This window comes from Oryx dammah, unplaced genomic scaffold, assembly GCF_014754425.2.
Source record: "Oryx dammah isolate SB20612 unplaced genomic scaffold, SCBI_Odam_1.1 HiC_scaffold_21, whole genome shotgun sequence".
Taxonomy (NCBI): Eukaryota; Metazoa; Chordata; class Mammalia; order Artiodactyla; family Bovidae; genus Oryx; species Oryx dammah.
In genome coordinates this window covers 16,020,382-16,046,393 of record NW_024070205.1, presented here as the reverse complement: position 1 = coordinate 16,046,393, position 26,012 = coordinate 16,020,382, and the positions used below count along the sequence as shown (strand labels likewise).

General features: G+C 43.9%; 1 protein-coding gene and 1 non-coding gene across 3 annotated transcripts in view; one reads left to right on the top strand and one right to left on the bottom strand.

Moving 5' to 3' along the window:
* RGL1 (ral guanine nucleotide dissociation stimulator like 1) overlaps nucleotides 1-26,012 on the top strand; it is a 138,263-nt gene that overhangs the window by 53,774 nt on the left and 58,477 nt on the right. For both annotated transcript variants that reach the window (XM_040263817.1, XM_040263818.1), the window contains one exon: nucleotides 12,556-12,633. In XM_040263817.1, coding sequence (XP_040119751.1) covers nucleotides 12,556-12,633 — 78 coding nt within the window. The remainder of the gene's footprint in view (nucleotides 1-12,555; nucleotides 12,634-26,012) is intronic.
* LOC120880714 lies at nucleotides 15,639-15,741 on the bottom strand. The gene has a single exon (XR_005725114.1). It is a non-coding gene; the product is annotated as a U6 spliceosomal RNA (small nuclear RNA).

Sequence of the window (26,012 nt, the reverse complement as noted above, 5' to 3'; positions counted from 1 at the left end):
CTCCACAGCAGAGAGAAAGCGATCAAATAAGACTTGAAAACATTGCATTTATTTCCATAGATTTCATCAGAAGTGCACATAGGTTTCCCTTTCATTTATTTTCATGCTATATGGTACCATTTACATGTGGAATCTAAAATGAACCTGTATGCAAAACATAAACATACTCAAGGACATAGAAATCAGACTGTGGTTGCCAAGGGGGAAGAAGGAGGATCCACTGGGAGTTTGGGGTTGGTAGACAGAGAAGGCAGTGGCACCCTACTCCAGTACTCTTGCCTGGGAAATCCCATGGACGGAGGAGCCTCCTGGGCTACAGTCCATGGGGTCGCTGGGACTCAGACACGACTGAGCGACTTCACTTTCACTTTTCACTTTCATGCATTGGAGAAGGAAATGGTAACCCACTCCAGTGTTCTTGCCTGGAGAATCCCAGGGACAGAGGAGCCTGGTGGGCTTCCATCTAGGGGGTCACACAGAGTTGGACACGACTGAAATGACTTAGCAGCAGACGCAAACTATTACATTTAGAATGGATAGACAGCAAGGTCCCACTCTATAGCACAGGGAACGATATCCAGTCTCCTGGACTTAACCATAAAGTGGAAAAGAATATTTTAAAAAATGTGTATATGTGTAAAACTGAGTCACTTTGCTATACAGCGGAGACTGGCACAACGTTGTAAATCAACTATACTTCAGTTAAAAGAAATAGACTATTTTCAGAGAAGGTTTAGGTTCACAGCAGAATTAAGTGGAAAGTACAAAGATTTCCCATATGTGTTTTGCACCCATTCATGCCCCTACTATCAACATTCTCCATCGGAATAGTACGCTTACTACAATCACTGACATATTGTGTGTGCTTAGTTGTTCAGTTGTGTCCAACTCTTTGCAACACCATGGGCTATAGCCCGCCAGGCTCCTCTGTCTATGAGGATTCTCCAGGGAAGAATACTGGACTGGGTTGCCATGCCCTCCTCCAAGGGATCTTCCCAACCCAGGGATCGAACCCAGGTCTCCCACACTGCAGGTGGATTCTTTGCCATCTGAGCCACCAGGGAAGGCCCACTGACACATTATTATCACCCACAGTCCATAGTTTACATTAGAATTCACTCGTGGTGTTGTACATTTTATGGGTGTGGACAAATGTATAATGCCACGTATCCATCATGGTATCATACAGAATAGTTTTGCTGCCTTAAAGAATCCTCTGTGGTCTGTCTGTTCATCGTCCCCTCCCCCAATCCCTGTCAGTCACTGATCTTTTTACTGCCTCTGTATGTATGTGTATGTGCTCAGTTCAGTTCAGTCGCTCAGTCGTGTCCGACTCTTTGCGACCCCATGAATCACAGCACGCCAGGCCTCCCTGTCCATCACCAACTCCCACAGTTCACTCAGACTCATGTCCATCAAGTCCATGATGCCATCCAGCCATCTCATCCTCGGTCGTCCCCTTCTCCTCCTGCCCCCAATCCCTCCCAGCCTCAGAGTCTTTTCCAATGAGTCAACTCTTCACATGAGGTGGCCAAAGTACTGGAGTTTCAGCTTTAGCATCAGTCCTTCCAAAGAAATCCCAGGGCTGGTCTCCTTCAGAATGGACTGGTTGGATCTCCTTGCAGTCCAAGGGACTCTCAAGAGTCTTCTCCAACACCACAGTTCAAAAGCATCAATTCTTCGGCACTCAGCCTTCTTCACAGTCTAACTCTCACATCCATACATGACCACTGGAAAAACCATAGCCTTGACAAGATGGACCTTAGTCGGCAAAGTAATGTCTCTGCTTTTGAATATGCTATCTAGATTGGTCATAACTTTTCTTCCAAGGAGTAAGTGTCTTTTAATTTCATGGCTGCAATCACCATCTGCAGTGATTTTGGAGCCTCCCAAAAATAAAGTCTGGCACTGTTTCCACTGTTTCCTCATCTATTTCCCATGAAGTGATGGGACCGGATGCCATGATCTTTGTTTTCTGAATGTTGAGCTTTAAGCCAACTTTTTCACTCTCCACTTTCACTTTCATTAAGAGGCTTTTGGAGAAGACAATGGCACCCCACTCCAGGACTCTTGCCTGGAAAATCCCATGAACAGAGGAGCCTGGTAGGCTGCAGTCCATGGGGTCGCTAAGAGTCCAACACGACTGAGCGACTTCACTTTCACTTTTCACTTTCATGCATTGGAGAAGGAAATGGCAACCCACTCCAGTGTTCTTGCCTGGAGAATCCCAGAGACAGTGGGCCCCTGTCTATGGAGTCACACAGAGTCGGACACAACTGAAGCGACTTAGCAGCAGCAGCAGCAAGAGGCTTTTTAGTTCCTCTTCACTTTCTGCCATAACGGTGGTGTCATCTGCATATCTGAGGTTATTGATATTTCTCCCGGCAATCTTGATTCCAGCTTGTCTGTCTTCTAGTCCAGCGTTTCTCATGATGTACTCTGCATATAAATTAAACAAGCAGGGTGACAATATACAGCCTTGACATACTCCTTTTCCTATTTGGAACTAGTCTGTTGTTCCATGTCCAGTTCTAACTGTTGCTTCCTGACCTGCATACAGGTTTCTCAAGAGGCAGGTCAGGTGGTCTAGTATTCCCATCTCTCTCGGAATTTTCCACAGTTTATTGTGATCCACACAGTCAAAGGCTTTGGCATAGTCAAGAAAGCAGAAATAGATGTTTTTCTGAAACGCCCTTGCTTTTTTGGTGATCCAGCGGATGTTGGCAATTTGATCTCTGGTTCCTCTGCCTTTTCTAAAACCAGCTTGAACATCAGGAAGTTCACGGTTCACGTATTTCTGAAGCCTGGCTTGGAGAATTTTGAGCATCATTTTACTAGCATGTGAGATGAGTGCAGTTGTGCTGTAGTTTGAGCATTCTTTGGCATTGCCTTTCTTTGGGATTGGAATGAAAATTGACCTTTTCCAGTCCTGTGGCCACTGCTGAGTTTTCCAAATGTGCTGGCATATTGAGTGCAGCACTTTCACAGCATCATCTTTCAGGATTTGAAATAGCTCCACTGGAATGCCATCACCTCCACTAGCTTTGTTCATAGTGATGCTTTCTAAGGCCCACTTGACTTCACATTCCAGGATATCTGGCTCTAGATGAGTGATCACACCATCGTGATTATCTGGGTCATGAAGATCTTTTTTATACAGTTCTTCTGTGTATTCTTGCCACCTCTTCTTAATATCTTCTGCTCTGTTAGGTCCATACCAATTCTGTGTTTTATTGAGCCCATCTTTGCATGAAATGTTCCCTTGGTTGCTCTAATTTTCTTGAAGAGATCTCTAGTCTTCCCCATTCTGTTCTTTTCCTCTATTTCATGCAAAGATGGGCTTGGTAAAGGACAGAAATGCATGTGCTCAGTCGTGGCCAACGCTTTGCGACCCCATGGATGGTTGCTGCGACCCCAGGCTCTTCTGTCCATAGAAATTTCCAGGCAAGAATGCTGGAGTGAGTGGCCATTTCCCTCTCCAGGGGCCCTTCCTGACCCGGGGATCAAACCTGTATCTCTTATGTATCCTGCATTGGCAAGCACGTTCTTCACCACTAGTGCCACCTGGAGTTTTTGCCTTTTTCAGAATGTTGTATTGTTGCAGTCATACAGTATGTAGCCTTTTCAGATTTGCTTCTTTCACTTAGTAACACACAATTAAGGGTCCTTTATGTTTTTCATAGCTTGATAGCTCATTTCTTTTTAGTGTTGAATAACATTCTGCTGTCTGATTGGACCTATAGTTTAATTACCCACTCTGTGATGCTGGGAAAGATTGAAGGCAGGAAGAGAAGGGAGCAACAGAGAACGACATGATTGGATGACATTGTCGACCCAATGGACCTGAATTTGAGCAAACTGTGGGAGATAGTGAAGGACAGGGAAGCCTAGCGTGCTGCAGTCCATGCAGTCGCAAAGAGTTGGACATGACTGAGTGAGTGAACAACAGCCACGCTTATGAAGAACATCTTGGTTGCATCCAAGGTGCTATGAACACCCATGTGCAGGTTTTTGTGTAGACATAAGCTTTCAGCTCCTTTGGGTAAACACCAGGGAGCAAGAATTTTGGATCATATGGGAAACGTATATTTAGCTTTGTAAGAAACTGTTAAACTGTTTCCCAGAGTTTCTCCACCATTTTGTGTTCTCATGAGCAGTGAATGAGAAGCCCTGTTGCTCCACGTCCTTGAGAGCGTTCGGTGTTGTCAGTGTTTTGGATTTTGGCCATTGTAATAGGTGTGTAATGATATCTCATTGCAGTTTCAATTTGTAGTTCCCTATTGGCAAATGATAGTGAACATTTTTTCATATTTGGACTTGTCACCTGTGTACCTTCTTTGGTAAGGTGTCTTTTCAGGTCTTTTGCCCATTTAAAAAATTCTGCTGTTTGTTTTCTTATTGTTGAATTTTAAGAGTTCTTTGTGTATTTTGAATAACAGTACTTTATCAGGTGGGGCTTTTGCAAATATTTTCTTTTAAGTCTGTGGTTTGTCTTCTCATTCTCCTGATACCGTCTTTTGCAGAGCAGAGGGTTTTAATTTTAATGAAGTCTAGTTTATCAAATTTTTTTCATGATTTGTGACTTTGGTCTCATATCTGAAAGATCATTATCATACCCCAGGTCATCTAGGTTTTCTCATTTTTTTTTTCCTAGAAGTTTTAATAGTTTTATGTTTTACATTTAGGTCTGTGATCTATTTTGAGTTAATTTTTTGACATGTGCAAGGTGTTTGTCTAGCTTCATTGTTTTCCACATCAGTGTCTAGTTGATCCATCACCCATCATTTTCTGAAAAGACTACGCTTGCTCCACTGTATTGCCTTAGCTCCTTTGTCAAAGACCAACTGACTGTATTTGTGCAGGTCTATTTCTGAACTTGTTATTCAGTTGATCTATTTGTCTATGTTTTCATTAATACCCCACTGTCTTGATTACTGTAGTATTATAGCAAGTCTTGAAGTCAGATAGCATCAGCCCTCTGACTTTTCTCTTCTCCAGTACTGAGTTGGCTATTCTGTAGTTCTTTTGTATCTCCATATAAACTTTAGAATCAGTTTGTCAAAATCCACAAAATAACTTGCTGGGAGTTTGATTGTGATTGCATTAAACCCACAGATTGAGTTGGGAAGAACCGTCTTGACAATATTGAGTCTTCCTATGAACATGGAATCTCTCTCCCATTATGTAGTAGTTCTTTGATATCTTTCATCAGAGTTTTATAGTTTTCCTTATATAGACCATGTATGGAGAAAGCAATGGCACCCCACTCCAGTAGTCTTGCCTGGAAAATTCCATGGATGCAGGAGCCTGGTAGGCTGCAGTCCACTGGGGTCGCGAAGAGTCAGACACGACTGAGCGACTTCACTTCCACTTTTCACTGTCATGCATTGGAGAAGGCAGTGGCAACCCACTCCAGTGTTCTTGCCTGGAGAATCTCAGGGACGGGGGAGCCTGGCGGGCTGCTGTCTATGGGGTTGCACAGAGTCGGACACGACTGAAGCGACTTAGCAGTAGCAGCAGACCATGTATATATATTTTGAATTTATACCTAAGTATTTTAATTTTGTGGGAGTACTGATGTAAAAGGAGTATGTTTTTAATTTCAAATTTCACTTGTTTATTATGGGCATATAGGAAAGTGACTGACTTTTAAAAAGATTGATTGATTGATTTTATTTATGACTATGCCGGACCTTTGTTGCTGTGCTCGGGCTCTCTCTAGTTGTGGTGAGTAGGGGCTTCTCTTCGCTGCGGTGCGCGGGCTTCTCATTGCAGTGGCTTCTCTTGTTGCGGAGTACAGGCGCTAGGCACACGGGCTGAGCCACAGCCTGGCACTGAGTTGTTAATAACGTATTAATTCATCGTAAACCTAAGGAAACTCCTGACTTGTAAACAGATTCTGTGGTTGTCGGGGTGCTGCCTACTCCTTGCCCCCAGTCCTAACCTGTTTCTTTGGGCAAACTTCCAACCTTCCTTGTAGCTGTGGTGGCTGTAGCGTGCTAACAAGACAGATCTGCAGCTGATGGTTTAGAACTGTTAGCAACCGCAGGTGGAAGGAGGAGGCACTGAGGAGCCACCGGGCTGTCTGGGGGCAGCGAACGGGCCAGAGAAGAGAAATGGGTGGCCAGGCCTTGGAATGGAAAAACCCCAAGAAACCTGATGGCAAGGGCACGATGGCCATCAGACTTGAGAAATGACTTGATGTGTGAATGAGAATCAAATTCTAGCAAGAGACACCTTTTCATTTTCTTCCCCTGGCTGAATAGGGATTATAAAGTTTTTGATTTTTTTTTTCTTGGTCTCCCATTCAGACAATTGTGGGTCAGGGCTGGGGGTGAAGATATTATTGTCAAGGAGAATTTTTGCAGTGTTTTATAACTGTCAAGTGGATCAGAAATACTAAGTTCTTTGCGCTGTTAATGTTGCCTTAACTCTCAGGGCCTAACATGAAGATACAGTGGTGAATTGAAGGGCAAGAAAGGTGGAGGGCCCTTCACATCAAAGGCCCGGAGGGGAGGACTGAGGCTCTTTCTGGGTCTTCTGGCTTTTTCTAATCACAGGGAAACTGCCTCAAGAACCGGACCTCGTGTGTGAACGCACGCTGCCTGGTTCCCTGTCCAGCGCCACTGGCCTCTTCTAAGAACAAGGAGTTTTTACCTTATTGTCTCTGACCTTTGTCTTCTCCTTGAATAACTGGCTCCAGGATGGTAATAAGACCCTTCCAAGGTAGGCTTGGTGGCCGTGACCCAGTAGTCGGGCCACGCTTGAGTGGAGAGGTGCCCACCGTGGCGGATATTATTCAGGGTGATTAGAAACGTCCCCCCCACCAGCTGCTCTGTGAGGCACAGTCCACAGCCCTCACCGAGGCCTCACTTGGTGTTCCCGACATCTGCAGGCTATTTCTCCGTGTTATTATCCTGACTCAAGGTCAGCTTCTGAACATTTTCCTCATACCTGACCTGTGTTCTTGTGGGTCAGTTAAAGAAAAAAATGCCTCAGATGTTCCCAGGCTGGGCTTGATGAGAAAAGCAAAGGCCCCCAGAGGTCCCTGAATCAGTGGCTTCCTGTGCGGTCTCCCCGGCCCCGACTTCCTCCTCTCTGCTCTCTCATCATCCCCAGTAAGGTGGCTTCTGCCCTCTCCTGCCCTCCCCTCCCACTCTTTTCTTCGTGGTAGTCGAGGGCAAGATTTAATTCACTTAGCCAGTGTTTAGTGAGTGTCCCCCAAGTCAGGGCAGGTACCAGTAAGTGAGATGAAAGGTGAAATCACATCCCTGACCGAGGCCGGCTTGGCCCTCCGGGTCTGCCCCCGCCGCCTCCACGCTCATCTCCTTCTCTGTCTCTGCTTCATCTCTTCTGCTCCTGTCTCACTGGCCTTCTGGACGTTTCTCGAGCGCATTGTCCTGCCACTGCCCCAGGGCATTTGCATAGCCTCTCTGCTCCTCTTGGAAGGCTTCATTCCTGGAGACCTCGGTGGCCTGCTCCCTGACTCTTGAAAGATTTTAGCTTGTTGTCACGTTTGCATGGGGCCTGCCCTGGACTCTAGGAAGCTGCCACCTCAGGCTCTCCAGTCATGTCTGAGCACCTTTAGCTGACTTTCTTTTTCTCCATTGCACTTTTCACCATCTGACTATTTTATGTTCATTAATCACTAGTTTATTGTTTATCTCCCCCCCACCACTATGAAAACAGGAGCTGGGATTAGTTCACTGCTGTATCCTCAATGCCCAGAATAGTACCCAAACATAAACTTTAATAAATAATGAGGACTAAATGAGTGAAAGAAAAAGAATGATTAAATGAAAAACCCAAGAATTTATCACTCAATGGAGGGACACATAAAAGAAATAAACAAAATAACTGTGGTTTGTGTGATAGGGTGGTGGCTCAGAGGCTGGGCTCTAGGGCCTGACTGTCAAGGTTCAAGTCCTTGCTTTACTGATTAGCTGTGTCTTCAAGGGCAAATGGCTTAAGCTCTCTGGGCCTTATTTTCTCATTCATTACATTGGAAGAAGAATTCTACCATATAGGATTATGTGCTTAGTCGCTCAGTCGTGTCCAACTCTTTGTGACCCCATGGACTCTAGCCTGCCAGGCTCCTCTGTCCATGGAGGTTCTCCAAGCCAGAACACTGGAGTGGGTTGCCATGCCCTCTTCCAGGGGATCTTCCCAACCCAAGGCCTGAACCCATGTCTCCTGCATTGCAGGTGGATTCTTTACTGTCTGAGCCACCAGGGAAGCCCCATATAGGATAAGCGTGAGATAATCCACCCATCCAAATGAAACAATGCATGTAATGTGCTTAGCACAGTGCCTGGCCTGTAGTGAGCTCTCAGTAATTACTAACTGCTGAAATCAAGGGATCACTTGCCATAATCAAGTGGAGCCTGAAATGTTCTTCAGGATTATCCCCATCCTGGTCTGATGTTGCTGAAGCTCTTCTGTTAGTGAGTAGAGGTTAGAAAGCTGCCCCCCGTCCCCCCACCAGAAGGGCTGTCCCGGGGTTAACTTTATCTTAAGATTTCTCTGAACCACAGGTGTCCCTGGTCCTCCTTTCAAACACATATTAAACATTTTTTTCTGCCTAGATATGCTGCAAACAATAATCCATTCCCCTTGGAAATAACTGTTTCCTGTTTAAATATTAGCAACCAGTTAAGCATGAGTTTTTTTTTTTCTTTTTCTAGTCATTTCTAGGTAACAGTAAATAATTTATACTTTAGAAGACATTCACAATTCTTTCTTTTGCCTTGTGACTATAGAGAAAACCATGTCAGAAGTTATCCCGATAATTTGTATTTTAATTTTAAGTTTTTTGAATTACCATTTAAAGAAGGGCAGTTTCTCAATGGTAAGCCTTCTTAAGAGGTTGGAGCTTTGATCTTAAATCCTAGGGAGGTTTTGCAGAAATTGGAGGTGACATTGTTGACAGGTTTGTCTGTAGCTACTCATTAATTAAACACACACACACACACACACATACTTTATTTACTCCCCTGGAGTAAACGAATTGAACTTGACTTAGGATTTTGATGGGAAGCTATGAGAGGGTCCAGGAAACATCAAAGAAATACTCTTAATCTCATAAAATTAACTCTTAACTCTCAAATGACTTAGCTTGAATATTAAAAAGATCTTATTTCCAATGCTGGTCTAGTTTGTTTTCTGTAAGATTTAATTCTCCTTAATGATAAGAAAAGTACAGGGGCAAATAATTATCCCCTCCCCAGTCCTTTAAATTCCAGTGGGTTGTAGGCTTTTAAATTTTATCTTGCTTCTAAAGGTCTCCTCTGTAAAACTGTATATATACATTATTTTGCATTTTATACTGTTTGTGCCTTCAAGATATCAGCTTTAAGATCTTATTTACTTCCTTTGCATTTTAATTTTATATTTTTTTGTAATGATCCCAGCTATGCTAAAGCTTTTTTATCTTCTTAGATTGTTAGAAATGAAGGCACAGACAGGTTAAAACATGGATATAAGTAAAAAGTCACATGCTGCCTTTATAGAGACAAATTTGAACCTAGTTGGTTGTTAGGAAGTTCATTTTCATGTCTGCTTAGGGAACCTTGCTAGAAATAGTCATCAACATTCCTATAGGTGCTAGGCACTGTTTTAAGCTCTAAAGAGACAGAAGTCCTGCTCTCATGGGGTTTATGTTCTAATGGACAGTTAACATAATAACTGTATTAATTGTACAGTATGCTGGAAGGTATTAAAGGCTGTGGGAGAGAATAAAGCAGTGGCGTTAGTGTTTCTTGTTCATAGGATGGTCAGGGAAGGCCTCACTGGTAAAGTGACGTTGGAGTGAGGCCTGCAGGGGCCCAGGGAGTGCGCCATTGGAGTGGGCCTGGGAAGCATGGGGAGATTCTGAGGCAGGAGGATGCCTGACATGTGGGGGAGCCAGTGAGGTCAAAGGGGACTGAGTGAGTGCAGGAAATGTGGTCAGAGATACCAAGTGGCAGGTCACTCAGGGCCTTGGGAGTCAGGTAAGACGTGGGCCTTTTCTCAGAGTGGGGAAGAGTGGAAGCCAGGGGAGGGTTTTGAGCCGAGCAGGGGCATGAACAGCATCACTTGGCAGAGGCCAGGAGAGGAGTTAAGTGGTTGTTGCGTTGATCTCAGCCAAAGATGACGGCAGCGTGAGCCAGAGTGGAAGTGATGAGAAGTGCTAGGATTCAGGATACGTTATAAAGGCGGAACTGAAAGGATTTCCTGGTGGGTTGGGCAGAGAAGAGTTAGGGATGCTGCAGCCTTTGAGCCCAAGTACCTGGACTGTGTGTGTCAACCCACACAAGGCTTGTTATTGATGGTTCTCACTGGTCTCCGAGCTTTTACCAACCAATCGTGCTGGTCCTGATTATGAGCCTTTAGATTCTCTGCTGGCGGGGAGGAGTATCTGAGTGGCCTTCTGAGCAGATGGCTCACTAAAGAAAGAGGACTTCGCTCCCTCACCATCGTCACTTGCTTAGTCCATGACACCATCTGACTGCACCTGTGACATCATCTGGGAACAGAACTGTGATGGGTGTTCATGTTACCCCAACCACCCTTTCAGTTCTGGGTCTGCAAACTGTAGAGAAAGAGCAGCTGAATACGAGACACTTAAATAAAGACATGGGATAGGAAGGTCAGGGGATTTTTAGTATAAACATCATCTCTGGAAAGAATATCAGGAGCTAGAGAATGTGTATCTTTCTCTTGTAAAGTCTTTTCTCCCCTTTTATTTCTCTCTCTCAGAGCTTCTAGTTGGTGCAGTGTTTCCAGGATAACCAGAAAGAGAATTAACGAAGGAACACAGAGGGTGACGAAAACAAAATCCCACGTTTAGTCACTGAGGGCTGGCGGGCAAGAGTTGATGGGTCACTCTGGTCAGAGGGGTGGCGTGGCACGGTGGCCCCCCCCATTTCACTGCACTCGTCTCATCTTTCCTACTTAAATAAACCACAGAGTCTCTTGTGAGGGAACATGAGGACAGGGTTCACTATGATGGTGGCCAAAGAGAGAAAGCCAAGAAATCCCGCTCTGTTTATTTACTAGGAACCTTCCCCAGCCCTGCCTTGCTCACGGGGGGCCTGCATTAGTGTTAATCTGCCCAGTTCTTACCTCAGGGAAAGCAAGGAGTAGCCCTGGAAGCCTCTAAATAGCAGGTGCAGAATGAAGAGGAACAGGGAGGGCAGAGGCCAGTGGAAAATATCTTTGGGAGGCCAAGAAGTCCATAAGGCTGATGAGCTCGAGAAAGGAGCAGGTGGAAGGGAGGCGGGGGGAGGCTAAAGCTTAAGGGCGTACACTGGAACCTCCCGGGATAGGGCGACGGGGAGACCAGATGGACTGGCATTCGGTCAAAGCAGATGGCAGGCTTTTATGTTTTAAAGGACTTGTAAATCCTCAGAACAAGGAGCCATAAGGATCCTGGGGCCCTTAATCCCATTAGTAGAAGACAAAAATGTGCTCTTTAAAAATGTAAACCCTGCCAGTTATAGAATTTCTGTTACCAAAACTTTGGGACAGATGGCCAGCTTGTGAAACTCCAAGGCATCTCTGAATGCTCCCCTGATGGGAAGAAACTACAGAAATAGTCTAGGTGTTCTAAGTGAATAACATAGGCTACTCCTTAAGAATTTGAAGTGAATTTACTAAATGTATATTCTGAACCAAATGAAACATGATATTTCTGTATGAAATAGACTTGCATTACCTATGGGGTTGGAAGGACACCTAACAGTGTGACTAGGGACCGACTGATTATTGAGCAAGCTTTGAGTCTGTAATGAGAGAGATTTCAAAGTTTAAGCACTGGTTGCTTTGGGCCCCCTGTGTCCCCCTCCCCCAGTGGCTGGGGAAGCCTAGGCCAGCCTCAGTGTACACACTGCTTCTCTCGTGGTTGCTGAGACATGAGGATTGTGTTCTGCAGTCCTTGTCTCTATCTCAGCCTAACCTGAGGGTTCAGAATCATTCCCATAACGCTTCTTCAATAGAACTTATCCTCGAGGAGACCAGACTCATACGCAGAGCAAGGAGTGATCCGCTTGTGCCCACATGTGGTGCAGGCATGAAGGCTGAACAAGCAAAGCCACATGTTCCTTCAGTGGATACACAGGGGCAGAGGTGAGGGGTTGATGCCCCAGAACTCAGGAGGAATCTCCGATCTCTGCCTCATGTAATGACTGATTCTCCTGCTAAGAGGAAAAGCCCAAGTTCATCTAAAATATTCAAAGAAATGTTGAGTAGTAAGAGAAAGTTTTAAGTAGTGTGATTCACTGTTAAATCACTTTTCTGTTGGAGTAAATATATGTGTGTGTGTATATGCATATAGTTACAAATTCTGCATATATATATGGAAAATATATATACACATATATATTTATATATATATACCCATTAAATATAAAAAATACAGTATCATTTTTGGATGCTATTTCACAAATGTTACTTTCCTTAAATACTCTTGAAAAGTGTCACTGTTATCTTGTAGTTGAGATGGAATAGAATTGCTTTCCAGCACCAGGAACTGTGTTTTTTGTTTACATATTTGTGTGTTTGTTTTTATCTATAAAGGTATGGGAACCTGACAAGCCCAAACTGTGAAGAAGATGGAGGTCAAAGTTCATCAGAGTCCAAGACGGTGATCAGGAAGTGAGTGTGCCTCTCCTCTGCATTACAAGCTCTCTGTCAGGACTTATTATCTTAAAAAGACTGTAATTTAGTAGAGTTTTAGAATTCCTTTGGAATGTTTTCATGGTTTTTTCCATAATGCATAAAGTCATAGAATTATTTTTTGACCATCTAAAATGATATTCATTTATTCATCCGGTAAAAACGTATCGATCACCCACTGTTTGCCAGGCCCTGTGCTAAGGGTTGCGGCTATAACAAAATAAGTAAGTCCCAGCTTTTACAAAGGTCATGTTCTAGTAGAGAGAGAAACAGAGAATCGACACAAAAATGAATGAAGTAGGGCAAGAGGGCTAGATTCCAATGGAGGTTGAGTCATATAGGGTGGCAGAAAAGGGCACGTTGGAGCAGAAACCTGAATATGGTGCAGGCGGGGCCTTGTGAGTGTCCAGAAAGGGAAACTATGGAAGAGGCCCTGTGGCCGGAACAGCATTCAAGAAAAAGTAGAGAGGTGGATGAGGCTGCCCCCGCGAGAAGGAAGTGGCAAGTGCTGTGGCGGGAGATCCGGAGGGTCGCGGGGCCCCTCACCACATATGGACTCGAGGGCCTGGGGAAGCATGTTGAATTTTATTCTAAGGAATATAAGAAAGACTTATAAGGCTTTAGGAGAATAGTGCTGTGCCCTGCCTTATATTTAAAAGACCTACTCTGGCTCTGTGTGGAAAATAGACCATGCCACTGGGGACGGGGCAAGAGTGGCAGCGAGGAGCCTGGGTAGGACCCTTCCATGGGTTCAGGCAAGGGGTGATGGCAGCGCAGGCTTGAGTAATAGCAGCAGTCATCCTTGTCGTAGGAGTAACAACGGGTAGTAGCAACTGCCTCTGCAGAGCTCTCGAAGGTGTTGCTGACAGGATGTGCAGAGCGGTGGAGGCGGCATGTGAGACAGAGGAGGCACGGACCCCTCCACGGGTTGTGTGTGAGGCCTGATAGACCAGAGCCCTGGCTTCGTGAGACAGGAAAGTCTGGCGGGAAGAGCTGGCTTGGAGGGGAGCTTGTGTCAATAATTTCATCGTAGATGTGTTGATTTTGAGGTAATTGGGTGAGTCTAGTTTCCAGGGAGAAGTCTGGACTGGTAGACATTTGGGCATATCCTTAGTTTATACGTGGCGTTTAAAGCTATGGGGCCAGATATGTCCTTGTGGAGGTGAAGGGTAGATAGAGAGGGAAAAGTCCAAAGACTGAGCCTTGGTTCCCTCCAGTTAGGAAAGTGGAGGGTCCAGCAGAAGAGACTGGAAAGGAACAGGTGTGGGCATGGAGAAGAAAGGAGCTATGTTCCAGAAGATAAATACAAAAGGGGTTTCAGAGGGAGAGTGACCGACTGTGTCTAATGCTGCCCAGACATCAAGTGAGGGGTCGGAAGTGACTCCTGCTTCTGCCCCACTTCAGTCTTTGGCACCCTTGACAAGCGCCGTTTTGGTAAACAGAGATGTGGGTCAAGACAGGATAGAAGGGGAGGAAGTGGGGAGGGCAAGTCTGCTAACTCCCCTTGGGAGTTTTGTTGTAAAGGGGAACAGAAAAATGGGGTGGAGGAAGAGGGCAAGGCATGGTCTTTTTGTTGTATGTTTGTTTACAAAGAGAGTTTTTGCTGATGAGAATGATCTGACAGCCACTGAGGAAAAGTCCATGACGCAGGGGTACAGGCTGCTGAAGGAATAAGGTTCTTGAGTTGTTATTGTTGTGCTTAGTCGCTCAGTCGTGTCTGACTCTTTGTGACCCCATGGACTCTAGCCCACCAGGCCCCTCTGTCCATGGGGATTCTCCAGGCGAGAATACTGGAATGGGTTGCCATGCCCTCCTCCAGGAGATCCTCCCAACCCAGGGATCGAACCCAGGTCTCCCACATTGCAGGCAGATTCTTTACCAGCTGAGCCACCAGGGTTCTTGAGTAGGTGGCTATACGCCAGGGTGCTGAAATCACTCATGGTTTCATTTTAGGATCAAAAGACCGGGGAGGTAATCCAATGGAATTTTTAATTCTTCAGAGGGTTGGATGATAGACTCCTTTCTTTATGAGCCAGGGATGAAAAGATGAGAAAACTGGGTATTCTTTTAACTCTTGAGTTGGGTTTCTGGTAGTTTCTTAATTTTATTGGTTGGGCTATCAACTTCCAGAAAACCAAACACACCAGTGTAGGTGTTTGAATGCCTAGTGCAGGGTGGGTGAGTAGAACTAATACCTTATTCTTAGAAGGCTTGGGGATGCTTCTTGGAAGAGGTGACTTTTTTTTTTTTTTATATTTATTTTTGGCTGTGCTGGGTCTTTGTGCTACACGCAGGTGTTGCAGTGAGTGGAGGCTCCTCTCTAGTTGAGGCACATGGACTTCTTACTGTGGCGGCTTCTCTTGTTAGGACCATGGGCTCTAGAGCGTGGGCTCAGCAGTTGGGGCGCATGGGCTTAGTTGCCCCACAGCTGGGGAGATCTTCCCGGACCAGGGATTGAACCAGTGTCCCTTGCCTCGCAAGGCAGATTCTTCACCACTGGACCACCAAAGAAGCCTGAAGAGATGACATCTGAAGCAGGCTTTGAAGGGGGGTGAAGATTTGGATGGCAGAGCCATTTAGGAGGAGCGGGCAGTGGGACCAAATCAGGGTAGTGTTGTATACATGACATTTGGGGGAGCAACACAGAACCGGGGTGGCTGCTTCACTGTATACATGTTGGGTGAGGGTAGTTGAGCTGAAGCTATCATGAAAGGGTTGAACTTCTCACTAGAGTTTGGACTTTCCCTGGTTAAGTAGGCAGTCAGCCCTAAAATTTTTGCAGGAGGGAAGCAGCATAATCAGATAGGTAAGTTGAGGGGACGGATTTAGGGTCACAATTTTGTTTGTTTGTTTTTTTTTCCCTCTTGTATTTCTTTTTTTTTAATTAATTAATTTTTTATTGAAGGATAATTGCTTTACAGAGTTTTGTTGTTTCCTGTGAAACCTCAACATGAATCAGCCATAGGTACACATATATCCCCATCAGAAATACAGAACGCTTCACGGATTTGCGTGTCGTCCTTGGCAGGGACCATGCTAATCTCTGTATTATTCCAATTTTAGTGTGTGTGCTGCCGAAGCGAGCACTCCTCTTGCATTTCTTTATTGTGTCATTGTGCCCAGTCCAAAAGCCGCTGCCTGGCCCTAAATCCTTCGTGACCACATGCTCTCCGCTTCTCATCCACACATATTTCCCTGTTCACTGATACGCATGGCAGACTCTTATTAGATTCAATGGTTAGTCCCACGTGAGACTTAACAGCCTTCTTACTCAAAGTGTGATCCATGGACCAGCCATCTCAGCATCGCCCGAAAACTTGTTAGGAATGCGGAATCTCAGGCCTCGCCCCAGATCTAGATTAAAATCTATTCTAACAAGATCCTCAAGTGATTTCTGCGTCTTTTATGAAAGTTTGAGGATCACAGGATTAGAGGGGTTTTGTTACTGTTAATTTTGGTTCACCATGAAAACCTATGGAAATAACAATTTTTTAAAAGGGAATGTTTTTATAACGAGTGCTTTAAGACATAAGTGAAAGAAGAGACACTGTACAAATTGAGTGGCTAGCTTATCAGATGTAACCTTGACCTGTGACCAGATTCAGAAGTAAGCATGTTGTTATCTATGTATTTTGGAATCGCGTCATGTCTAGAGCTGCCGTTTAACTAGCCACCTGAACGCTCTGAGGAGAGTAACAATATGAAAAATATCCAGAGCTTTTCTGTTTCCCAGGGGGTGTTTTGAGATGAAATAGGTTTCTGGGAAGTAGCAGTTAAAGAAAATTGATTTGTACCCTGGATGTGAAGAGTCATGCTCAGGCTTTTAAAGGCCTATTATAAACCTTCATTTGGATTCATTGTACACCAGGAACAGTAACTGTGGGTGAGACTCCAGGATAAGCTATTTTAAAGGGCTTTACAGTTTTAAGCATATGAGGCCTTAACAAAGAGCTTTCACAGAGAGCTCCCCTGAGGGGTCCATCATCCGGGGACAATGGTCTTTTCCTAAAGCCTCACAGTGAATTGGTAGAAAGTTCTTGACCCTCTTCCTCAGATTGAGTTGCCTTTAAAAAAAAAAGTATGCCTGACGAAAATACGCCACTTTTTCATATAATGGGTCGCTCTGTCCTGCAAATACCAGAATGTGAAAATCCCTTCTCTTTGCTGACCTCTTTCTTCTCTCCGTTTCCCTTTCTTCTGTCTTTCTTATTGCTCCCTCCCCTCTGCTGCCCCCGCCCGTCCACCACTTCTCCTGTCGTTATTTTTCCTCTCACTTCAGCATTATCTTGTTCTGTTTTTCACATGCTACCCATCTGATCACTTCTATAACTTGATAAGCTCCTTGCTTTGTCTTTCTGGGAAGAATTCAGAGAAGCAGCTTCTCAATTCCACTTGTAACACCTGGAAAGTTCCTTGACTATGTCAGAGCTGCGGCAGCTGACTCGTAGCAGTGACTGAAGATGTCCCAGTGGCTGATTGATGTGCGGGAGATACAGCTGTATGGCAGTTCTCAGTGAGGGAGTTTTGCCCCCGGAGGACATTTGGCAATATCTGGAAAATTTTGGGTTGGCTCAACTTGGTGGGGAGATGCTCTGGCCTCTAGTGGGCAAAGGCCAGGACTATATCAGAACACGCTGCCATGCACAAGACAGCCCCCTCTCCCCTCTACAGCAAAGAATTACCCGACCCTAAATATCAGTATTGCCTAGATAAGAGACGCTGCTGCACAGCAAGGAGGCTGTAGTCCTCAAGTAAAAACTGTATTTATGGATATCTAAATATATATATAAATAATACGACACTTGTCTGGAAATTTACTTATTCATGTCCCTTCTTTTTTTTTAAAGTATGCAATAATAAATCTATGCTATTTTTAATTTTTATTTTGGTCACATGGCATATGGGATCTTAGTTCCCTGATGAGGGATCGAACCCATGCTGCTTGTGTTGAAAGTACACAGTCTTGATTACTGGACCTCTGGGGAAGTCCTTCATGTCTCTTCTTATAATTGGGTGAATCCAGTGTTGAGGAGGTCAGCCTCAAGGAAGGTGACAGGCCCTGGAGAACGACGACTCAGATTCAAGTCCCCATCCGTCACTCACCTGCCACCCATTTGACCTATTCACTTCACCTCTCTCAGTTTTAGTCTCTTTACCTGAAAAATGAGTGCTCTGAGATTCTTTCAAATTTAATGTTGCCTAGAACCCCCACCCCCACTCCTCCAGGCTCCTCTGTCCATGGGATTCACCAGGCAAGAATACTGGAGTGGGTTGCCATTTCCTCCTACAGGATCTTCCCAACCCAGGGATCAAATCCAGGTCTCCTGCATTGCAGGCAAATTCTTTACCACCTGAGTCACCAGGGAAGCCCAGGATAAATTTATCTAGTTTTCTTCTCATCTTCTTAAAAATGAAAATGAGCTCCAGTCCAGGTTCAATGCATGAAGCAGGGCACTCAAGGCTGGTGCACTGGGACAACCCTGAGGGATGGGATGGGGAGGGAGGTGGGAGGGGGGTTCAGGAGGGGGGTTCAGGATGGGGGACATGTGTACACCCATGGCTGATTCATGTCAATGTATGGCAAAAACCACCACAATATTGTAATTAACCTCCAATTAAAATAAATTAATTTAAAAAATGAAAATGAGCATCAGAAACAGAGATATGATCCAGATATTATATTGATTGAGAGGTGCCCTTGACTGCTTGTTTCTGTTGGAAAGACTATGTAACTTGTTTTGATAAAAATAGGAAAGAAAAAATAGGTTCTTTGATTTGCTTGTTATTAATCATGATATCAGAACCGCTTGCTATGATCATGCATAAAGAGATGGGCTAAAGCATTGTGTTGTGGGGTCAGGCAAGGAGCAGCAAAATGCCCATTGTTTTCCTTTGCTGTGAATCTGTGTTCTTGTGATTTCAGGTGGGAAACAGACAGCAGGAATTCAGTGACACTCTAAGAAGTAAACATCCTGTTTTAGGACAGATGCCTTCAGTTTTGCAGTCCAAGGGTGAGGGGTGGGGGTGGAGGGAGGAATCACTACTGGGCTTAAATATGAGAAGGAAAATGCTCAACTATTGTTTGGTTTTCCAGTTTTTAATGTAAAGCATAGAGCAAGGCTTACGTTTGATACAGGTTCCCAAATCCCAAGATAACAGTCTTTCCTGTATTTCTGAATATGGATGGATCTAATCAACCTTTCAAAGGATGAAAGAACTTAAAAGAAGGCAAAATGTGGAAATACAAATGAAACAGTCAAGATGAAAGATTGGTGTCTGGTGTCTTGGACCACAAATGGCTAGTGTTCTTCATGAATTTCAAAAAGTATCTGAATGTGCTGTGACTCCTAATCCTGATTATGCCCGGTTTAGGCTTTGTGCAATATCAGAACCTTCTAAGTTATCTGGCTAAAATGAGAATTCCTTCAGTTGCAAGGAATTCAACTTCCAAGGCTTTTAGATGCTAGAATCTTTGCACACGGGGATTTCTGATGTTAGTACTAGAATGATATAAATAAGAAGTCATACTATGTTTATTTCTGTAATCCCTAAACTTGCCACTGTTTGGGAATCGGGAAACTCACTTCCTGTGACAGAAGAAAACACGTCTGCCTATATTCATTCTCCTTCCTGCTGACATTTTTCATGATGAAATGTTATCTCTTTAGAATAATATATAAAATCTGAACCAGATGGAAAAAGGAAGCTTTCCTTAGTGCAGATTTATTATAGTCATTGAATTCAGAAGTGAGATTATGAAAAAGTAATATTAACCATACAGAGCCTTGGCACCATGAATCTTCATTATCCAAAATGTATTTGAGATTAGAATATCATACATACACATGCGTAACTTTATTTAAAGAGGTTTAAAACTCTCCAGGAATCTTACTTTTTTTATTCCATAGTTTGTTTTGTTTTCTTTAATTGACTCTCATCACTTCCCTCTTGGAATGCCATGTTTTGTTTCCTAAATCTCTGTACCACAGCAGTGGTTTAAATGGTTGAAATCATTCTACTTTCGTTTCCACACGTTCAGATATGATTGTCATCCATGTAATCCTTTCCCAGAAGTTGTAAATAGTCACACCAGATTTTAGTTACTGGTAAAGATTTTAGTTACATATAAATAGTAGCAATCTAAGATATTGGAAATGAAAGAAAAGAGAGATGAGTTCAAGGACGATGGCTGTGATTCTTTTACTATCTGGGAAACTTTATAGTGAAAAGTGTTACAAAATCTTCCCATTGAGTTTGCAATCAACATTCCATCAAATTCAACTAACTTAACAGGGCAATTGAAATCAATCTGAGTAATTGTAACAAAAATGGGGCAAAGGAAGAGGGGTAAAGAACAGAGCAAAAATAAGATTTAAAACTCTAATCTTGGAAGAATTAAAGACTATAATGTGAAATTAATATTTTTTAAAAGTAAAACCAAAGAAGAAATGGAGGTGCAGTACATCGGATAAAAGAGCCCAGTATTATCTTTAAAACATCCATCCTGGACTAAGAAAAATAGAAATGATAGTTTTAGGAGTCACTGAAATCCTGAATCAAAACTGTGTGTTTAAGAGTGTAGGCTCCCAAGCAGAAGTTATCAATGGTTTTCTCACAGTGGAGGAATGAAACAACATTGATCATCATTGGTTCAGAAAGAAGAAAAATTGGCTGCCTGAGAAAACGCCTAAGGTTCTCTACATGTCAGAGGAAGGTAAACAGACATCACAAGCAGACTCTGTCACGTCGTCACCCTGCAGGCTCAGAGGGGATGGAAATGATGACACCACTGTCACCGCCTGGCCACAGTTCGAGGCGTGCTTACTTCAGTGCAAAGCCATCCGCATTTTGTGTTTTCTTATACTATTACAGACCTGCTGTGAGATATTGTCCTGATTTTATAGGTGTGTAAACTGAGGTTTCAGAACAGGGAGGCACTTTGATTAAGATCAAGCAGCTAGTTAATGACACATCTGTTATTTGATCCCAGATCCAACTGAGGTCCAGGACCTGGGTTTCTCACCATTTTGCTGTCGGGGCTGCTGTTTCTAAAAGAGCGTTGGAATCTGCAGTGCGCGTGAATCCTGACCTCTCCTCCCCCTCCCACACATTACATTTGTCTGCGTCACAGTAAAAGGGCTATGGACAGAAGTGCACGAGGAGCTAGGGTGTGGCATCACCACTGGGACAAATGCTTTAGCTTGTGAGCATGCTGAGATTGTACAATTTGGGATTATTTCCTCATTTGGCTTGGCTTTATTATTCAGTGAACACCCTGAGCAAGGGCCCCAAACAGCTGTTAGAAATGTGGAAGTCAGGCTTGTTTCCTGGGGAAGGAGATGATTTGCAGGATGTGAGGAAAGAAGAAGGACTCAATCTGAGTGCCTGTTTCCTGTTCTCCGTGCCTCGTAGCATCTGTCATCCCCAACGGAAACTCCATTCTAATGGTGAAAAATGTAGAAGGCCTCAGCAAGGTTTTTTTCATTAGAGGCCTATTTATAGCATAAAAACTCCGGTTTCAGACTGTAAGGAATCGGGGAATAATGAGTTACTGAGGTCCCTGAAAAATAATTTTTGGTGAGCGGCTGTATCTTTTTCTAATAATAACAGCCAGAACTCATTGGCTGCTTCGTAGGAATAGTTCCTGTGTTAAGTACTCTGTATCCTTTCAGTATCCTCCCAGTAGCTCCATGTGTTGTTGTTCCTGTTTTACAGATGAGGAGTCTGAGACACAGAGAGACTAAGGAACATGTCCAGGGTCATACAATAAATGAGACAGGGGTTTAACCCAGGCCTTAACCTCCATACTGTGTGGCCCCTACTTCTTTCCCTGTGATATGAATGAGACTATTTCTCCTAAGTACTTAGGTTGGACCCTCTTGTTCATCTCCGCTCCCCACCACCCCTGCCCCTTTGGACATTTTAAATAAGTTTTAAACAGTTTTAGATTTTATATGAAATTGAGCTGATAATACAGAGTTCCCATATACCTTCCTCACAGTTGCCCTTGTTATTAACTTCTTACATGAGTATACACATTTGTTATAAACATTGAACTAATACATTGTTAATGAAAGTTCATAGTTTAGTCACAGTTTCTTTTATTTCTTTTTACCTAATGGCCCTATTCCAAGACCATCCAGGACACCACATTACCTGCAATTGGAGTATCTCCCTGGGTTCCTATCAACTGTGACAATTTTTGACTTTTCTTGTTTTTGGTGACCTTGATAGATTTGAGGAGTGCTGGTCAGGTGTATTTTAGGATACCCCTTTATTGTGCTTCCTGGGTGGTGCCTGTGGTAAACAATCTGCCTGCCAATGCAAGAGACACAAGAGATGCAGGTTCTATCCCTGGGTTGTGAAGATCCCCTGGAGAAGGGAATGGCACCCCACTCCAGCATTAATGCCTGGGAAATCCCATAGATGGAGGAACCCAGTGGGTTACAGTCCATGGGGTTGAACACAGGGTTGAACAAAGGGTTGAACACAACGGAGCATGCACACACAGCACCTCTTTATTAGAATTTTTCTTGTAATTAAATCGACATTTTCCCTCATAGTTAGACTGAATTTATGAGGTTTTGAGAGAAATACCACAGAGATGAAATACCATTCTCATTACCTACTATCAGCATGATTTATAATGGTTGATGTTGTTCTTGCTCATGTGGATGAAATAGTTATTTTTCAGGTGAAAAGTGAAAGTGAAGTCGCTCAGTCGTGTCCAACTCTTTGCGACCCCATGGACTGTAGCCCGCCAGGCTCCTCCGTCCATGGGATTCTCCAGGCAAGAATACTGGAGTGGGTTGCCATTTCCTTCTCCAGGGGATCTTCTGAACCCAGGTCTCCTGCATTGCAGGCAGATGCTTTAACCTCAAATGTCTTTTTCTTCCCTCTTCTTTCCATTCTGTGTTGGTTGGAAAGAAGTCATTATGCACAATCCTTTTGTTTTGCTCCCCTCTTTTCAGTTCAGTTCAGTCACTCAATTGTGTCTGACTCTTTGCGACCCCATGAATCGCAGCACACCAGGCCTCCCTGTCCATTACCAACTCCCACAGTTCACTCAGAATCACGTCCATCGAGTCAGTGATGCCATCCAGCCATCTCATCCTCTGTCATCCCCTTCTCCTCCTGCCCCCAATCCCTCCCAGCATCAGAGTCTTTTCCAGTGAGTCAACTCTTCCCGTGAGGTGGCCAAAGTACTGGAGTTTCAGCTTTAGCATCATTCCTTCCAAAGAAATCCCAGGGTTGATCTCCTTCAGAATGGACTGGTTAGATCTCCTTGCAGTCCAAGGGACTCTCAAGAGTCTTCTCCAACACCACAGTTCAAAAGCATCAATTCTTCAGCGCTCAGCTTTCTTCACAGTCCAACTCTCACATCCATACATGACCACAGGAAAAACCATAGCCTTGACTAGATGGACCTTAGTCAGCAAAGTAATGTCTCTGCTTTTGAATATGCTATCTAGGTTGGTCATAACTTTTCTTCCAAGGAGTAAGCGTCTTTTAATTTCATGGCTGCAGTCACCATCTACAGTGATTTTGGAGCCCCCCAAAAATAGAGTCTGACACTGTTTCCACTGTTTCCCCATCTATTTCCCATGAAGTGATGGGACCAGATGCCATGATCTTCGTTTTCTGAATGTTGAGCTTTAAGCCAGCTTTTTCACTCTCCTCTTTCACTTTCATCAGGAGGCTTTTTAGTTCTTTACTTTCTGCCATAAGGGTGGTGTCATCTGCATATCTGAGGTGATTGATATTTCTCCTGGCAATCTTGATTCCAGCTTGTGCTTCTTCCAGCCCAGCGTTTCTCATGATGTACTCTGCATATAAGTTAAATAAGCAGGGTGACAATATACAGCCTTGACATACTCCTTTTCCTATTTAGGGTGAAGTATTTACCCACCTTATTTGGAAAACTTCTGCATGGGAGATTTGTCTCCTCCATTTATTAATTTGAACTTCTCTGGTAGCTCAGCTGGTAAAGAATCCACCTGTAATGCAAGAAACCCTAGTTTGATTCCTGGGTCGGGAAGATCCGCTGGAGAAGGGATAGGCTACCTACTCCAATATTCTTGGGCTTCCCTGGTGGCTCAGCTGGTAAAGAATCTGCCTGCAGTGTGGGAGACTTGAGTTCGATCTCTGGGTTGGGAAGATCCCCTGGAGAAGGGCATGGCAACCCACTCTAGTATTCTTGCCTGGAGAATTCCACTTCTTCATAGTCTATGGGGTTGCAAAGAGTTGGGGACAATTGAGTGACTTTCGCTTTATTAATTTATTCACTCTTTTGTTTACATTGGTATAGACTCAGGCACAATTGAGTGACTTTCACTTTATTTATTTATTCCGTCTTTTGTGTACACCAGTATAGACTTGTGGATATTCATTTATACTGTGGGATACAACACAGTGCTATCTTATGTATATTGTTGCTCAGATTGTTTCAACTTTGATCGTTGGGAGCTCTTCTGTTTGACTCCTGTGTCGCTTTCCCATGCCTCTAGTATTGTGTTTGTCTGAGCCCCTCTTGTAAGATGTTCTAGACTCAGCTTGTATATTTCCCATCCCAGTCTTAGAATCAGCCATTTCTTCAAGGAGACCTGTTTTATTTTTTACTGGAGAATGACAGCAGAAACCAAGCTCTGGGTCTGAGGTGTGCTCATTGCTCCTGGGGTGTCATTTCTTTAGGCCCTCTCAGCTGACATGGCTAGGAAATATAGGTGTATATTAGTTATGTGACTATATATGTCTGTACGTATCTTTATGTATAACCATCAATATATGATGTTAAACATGAATTCTTCCTGATGTCTTCAGCTCTAATCCTTACCACTTGGACCATTTTAGCCTCCTCCCCTGGCTTATTTGTAAGTTTCCTCTCCAGCAGTGAGAAAGGTGGCTTCTACCCTCTTGCCATTTACTTATTCAGTTCCACTGTATGTTTATAGCACTGTCAGAATCGTTAAGAAAACAACTTCTCAGCTAGAACCCAGTGATTCTGTGCAGCTCCTTTGGCCTTTAGTCCTTGATCTTACAGACGGCAATTCTTTTTTAAAATAATAAAAATAGCTCATGGTTTTGAGCATTCACTCTTCCCTAGGGACTGTTCTGAGTCCTTCCTATGTATTATCTCTTGTAGGTCTCGCACCATCTCTGTGAGGAGGGATCTGTTATTACATCTACTTTACAGATGAGGAAGCTGAGGCATAAAAAGGTTAGGTTAGTCTAACCAGCCAGTGGGCCAGTCTGACTTCTGGAGAGTGTGTTTAGCAGCACTGGTAAACATGCACACTGCTCACGAAATGTAAGCATTTAGGAGACGTCTTCATTTTGTCTAACAGAGTGCAGTCAGTGACGTGCTGAGGAGGGTTTGGTGCTATAGGGGTAAGTCTCTGCACAGCAGTTCTCTGCAGTTTCTGCAGATTTGCCTTCAGATGTCAGGGCCTGTACGTGTAGTTTGGGAACGAAAGACAGGTGTGTAAACACTGATTTTGAGTTATTGGTTTTGAGCTCATCTCCTCCTACTCTTGGCCCTTTCCCACCCGTGTTTACTCTGTGTGTCCTTCCTGTCACAGGCTTTTTCTTCCTCCTCCTTGCCCTGGAGCTTTTTCTCTGCTTTGACTGCCCCATGGCCCCTCACTGGCTTTTCCGCCCTGTGCTGATTTCAGGTGCTTAGTTAGCCCTGACTCTATCTTTGTTTGCATTTGTTTCCCTGGTCTCTGTTAAGTTCTCTTTTACCTTCCCTCCCAGGGTTCTAATCCCTACTCACTACTAGTACCAAAATGTACAATGAAAAATGTACAAGAAAGCTTTGCAAGATTACCTTGGTGAGTCCAGATAATTTTTTTCCATCCTTTAAGTGCTTTTTCAGGCAAAAATTGGGGGGAAAAAACAAAAAACAAAACGTCTCTGCACCTTCCTTTGTTCTTTGTCATCAGGAAAACCATCTAGCTAGGGGTCTCAGAGGCAGACTCTAACTGGCAGCCTTCCCGGAAACAGAAGAAAACTGTTTTGTGACCGGGAGAGCCAGGTGGGAGGGTCTAGTTCAGGGTCAGTGTCAAGGTTACTTGGCTTTCATTCCCTGGAGGGCAGAGTGCACTGGCTCCCCCCCCCCCGAAGGGGCTGGCAGTGTCCCATGCTCCACTGCTTCAGAGGCTACCCTCGGCATGGATCTTTTTACCTTTTTGTTACCTATGTTAGGGAAAGATCAAATTCTTGGAGAATATCCTAAAATAGAAAAATGTTTTGCTGCTTTTAAAAAATGTTTCCATGTCTTATTTTCTGCTGATGATTAAGTAACAATAAATTATTATCTCAAATAGATTTCTGAGGAGAGAAAGCAGCTCTAAATGGAC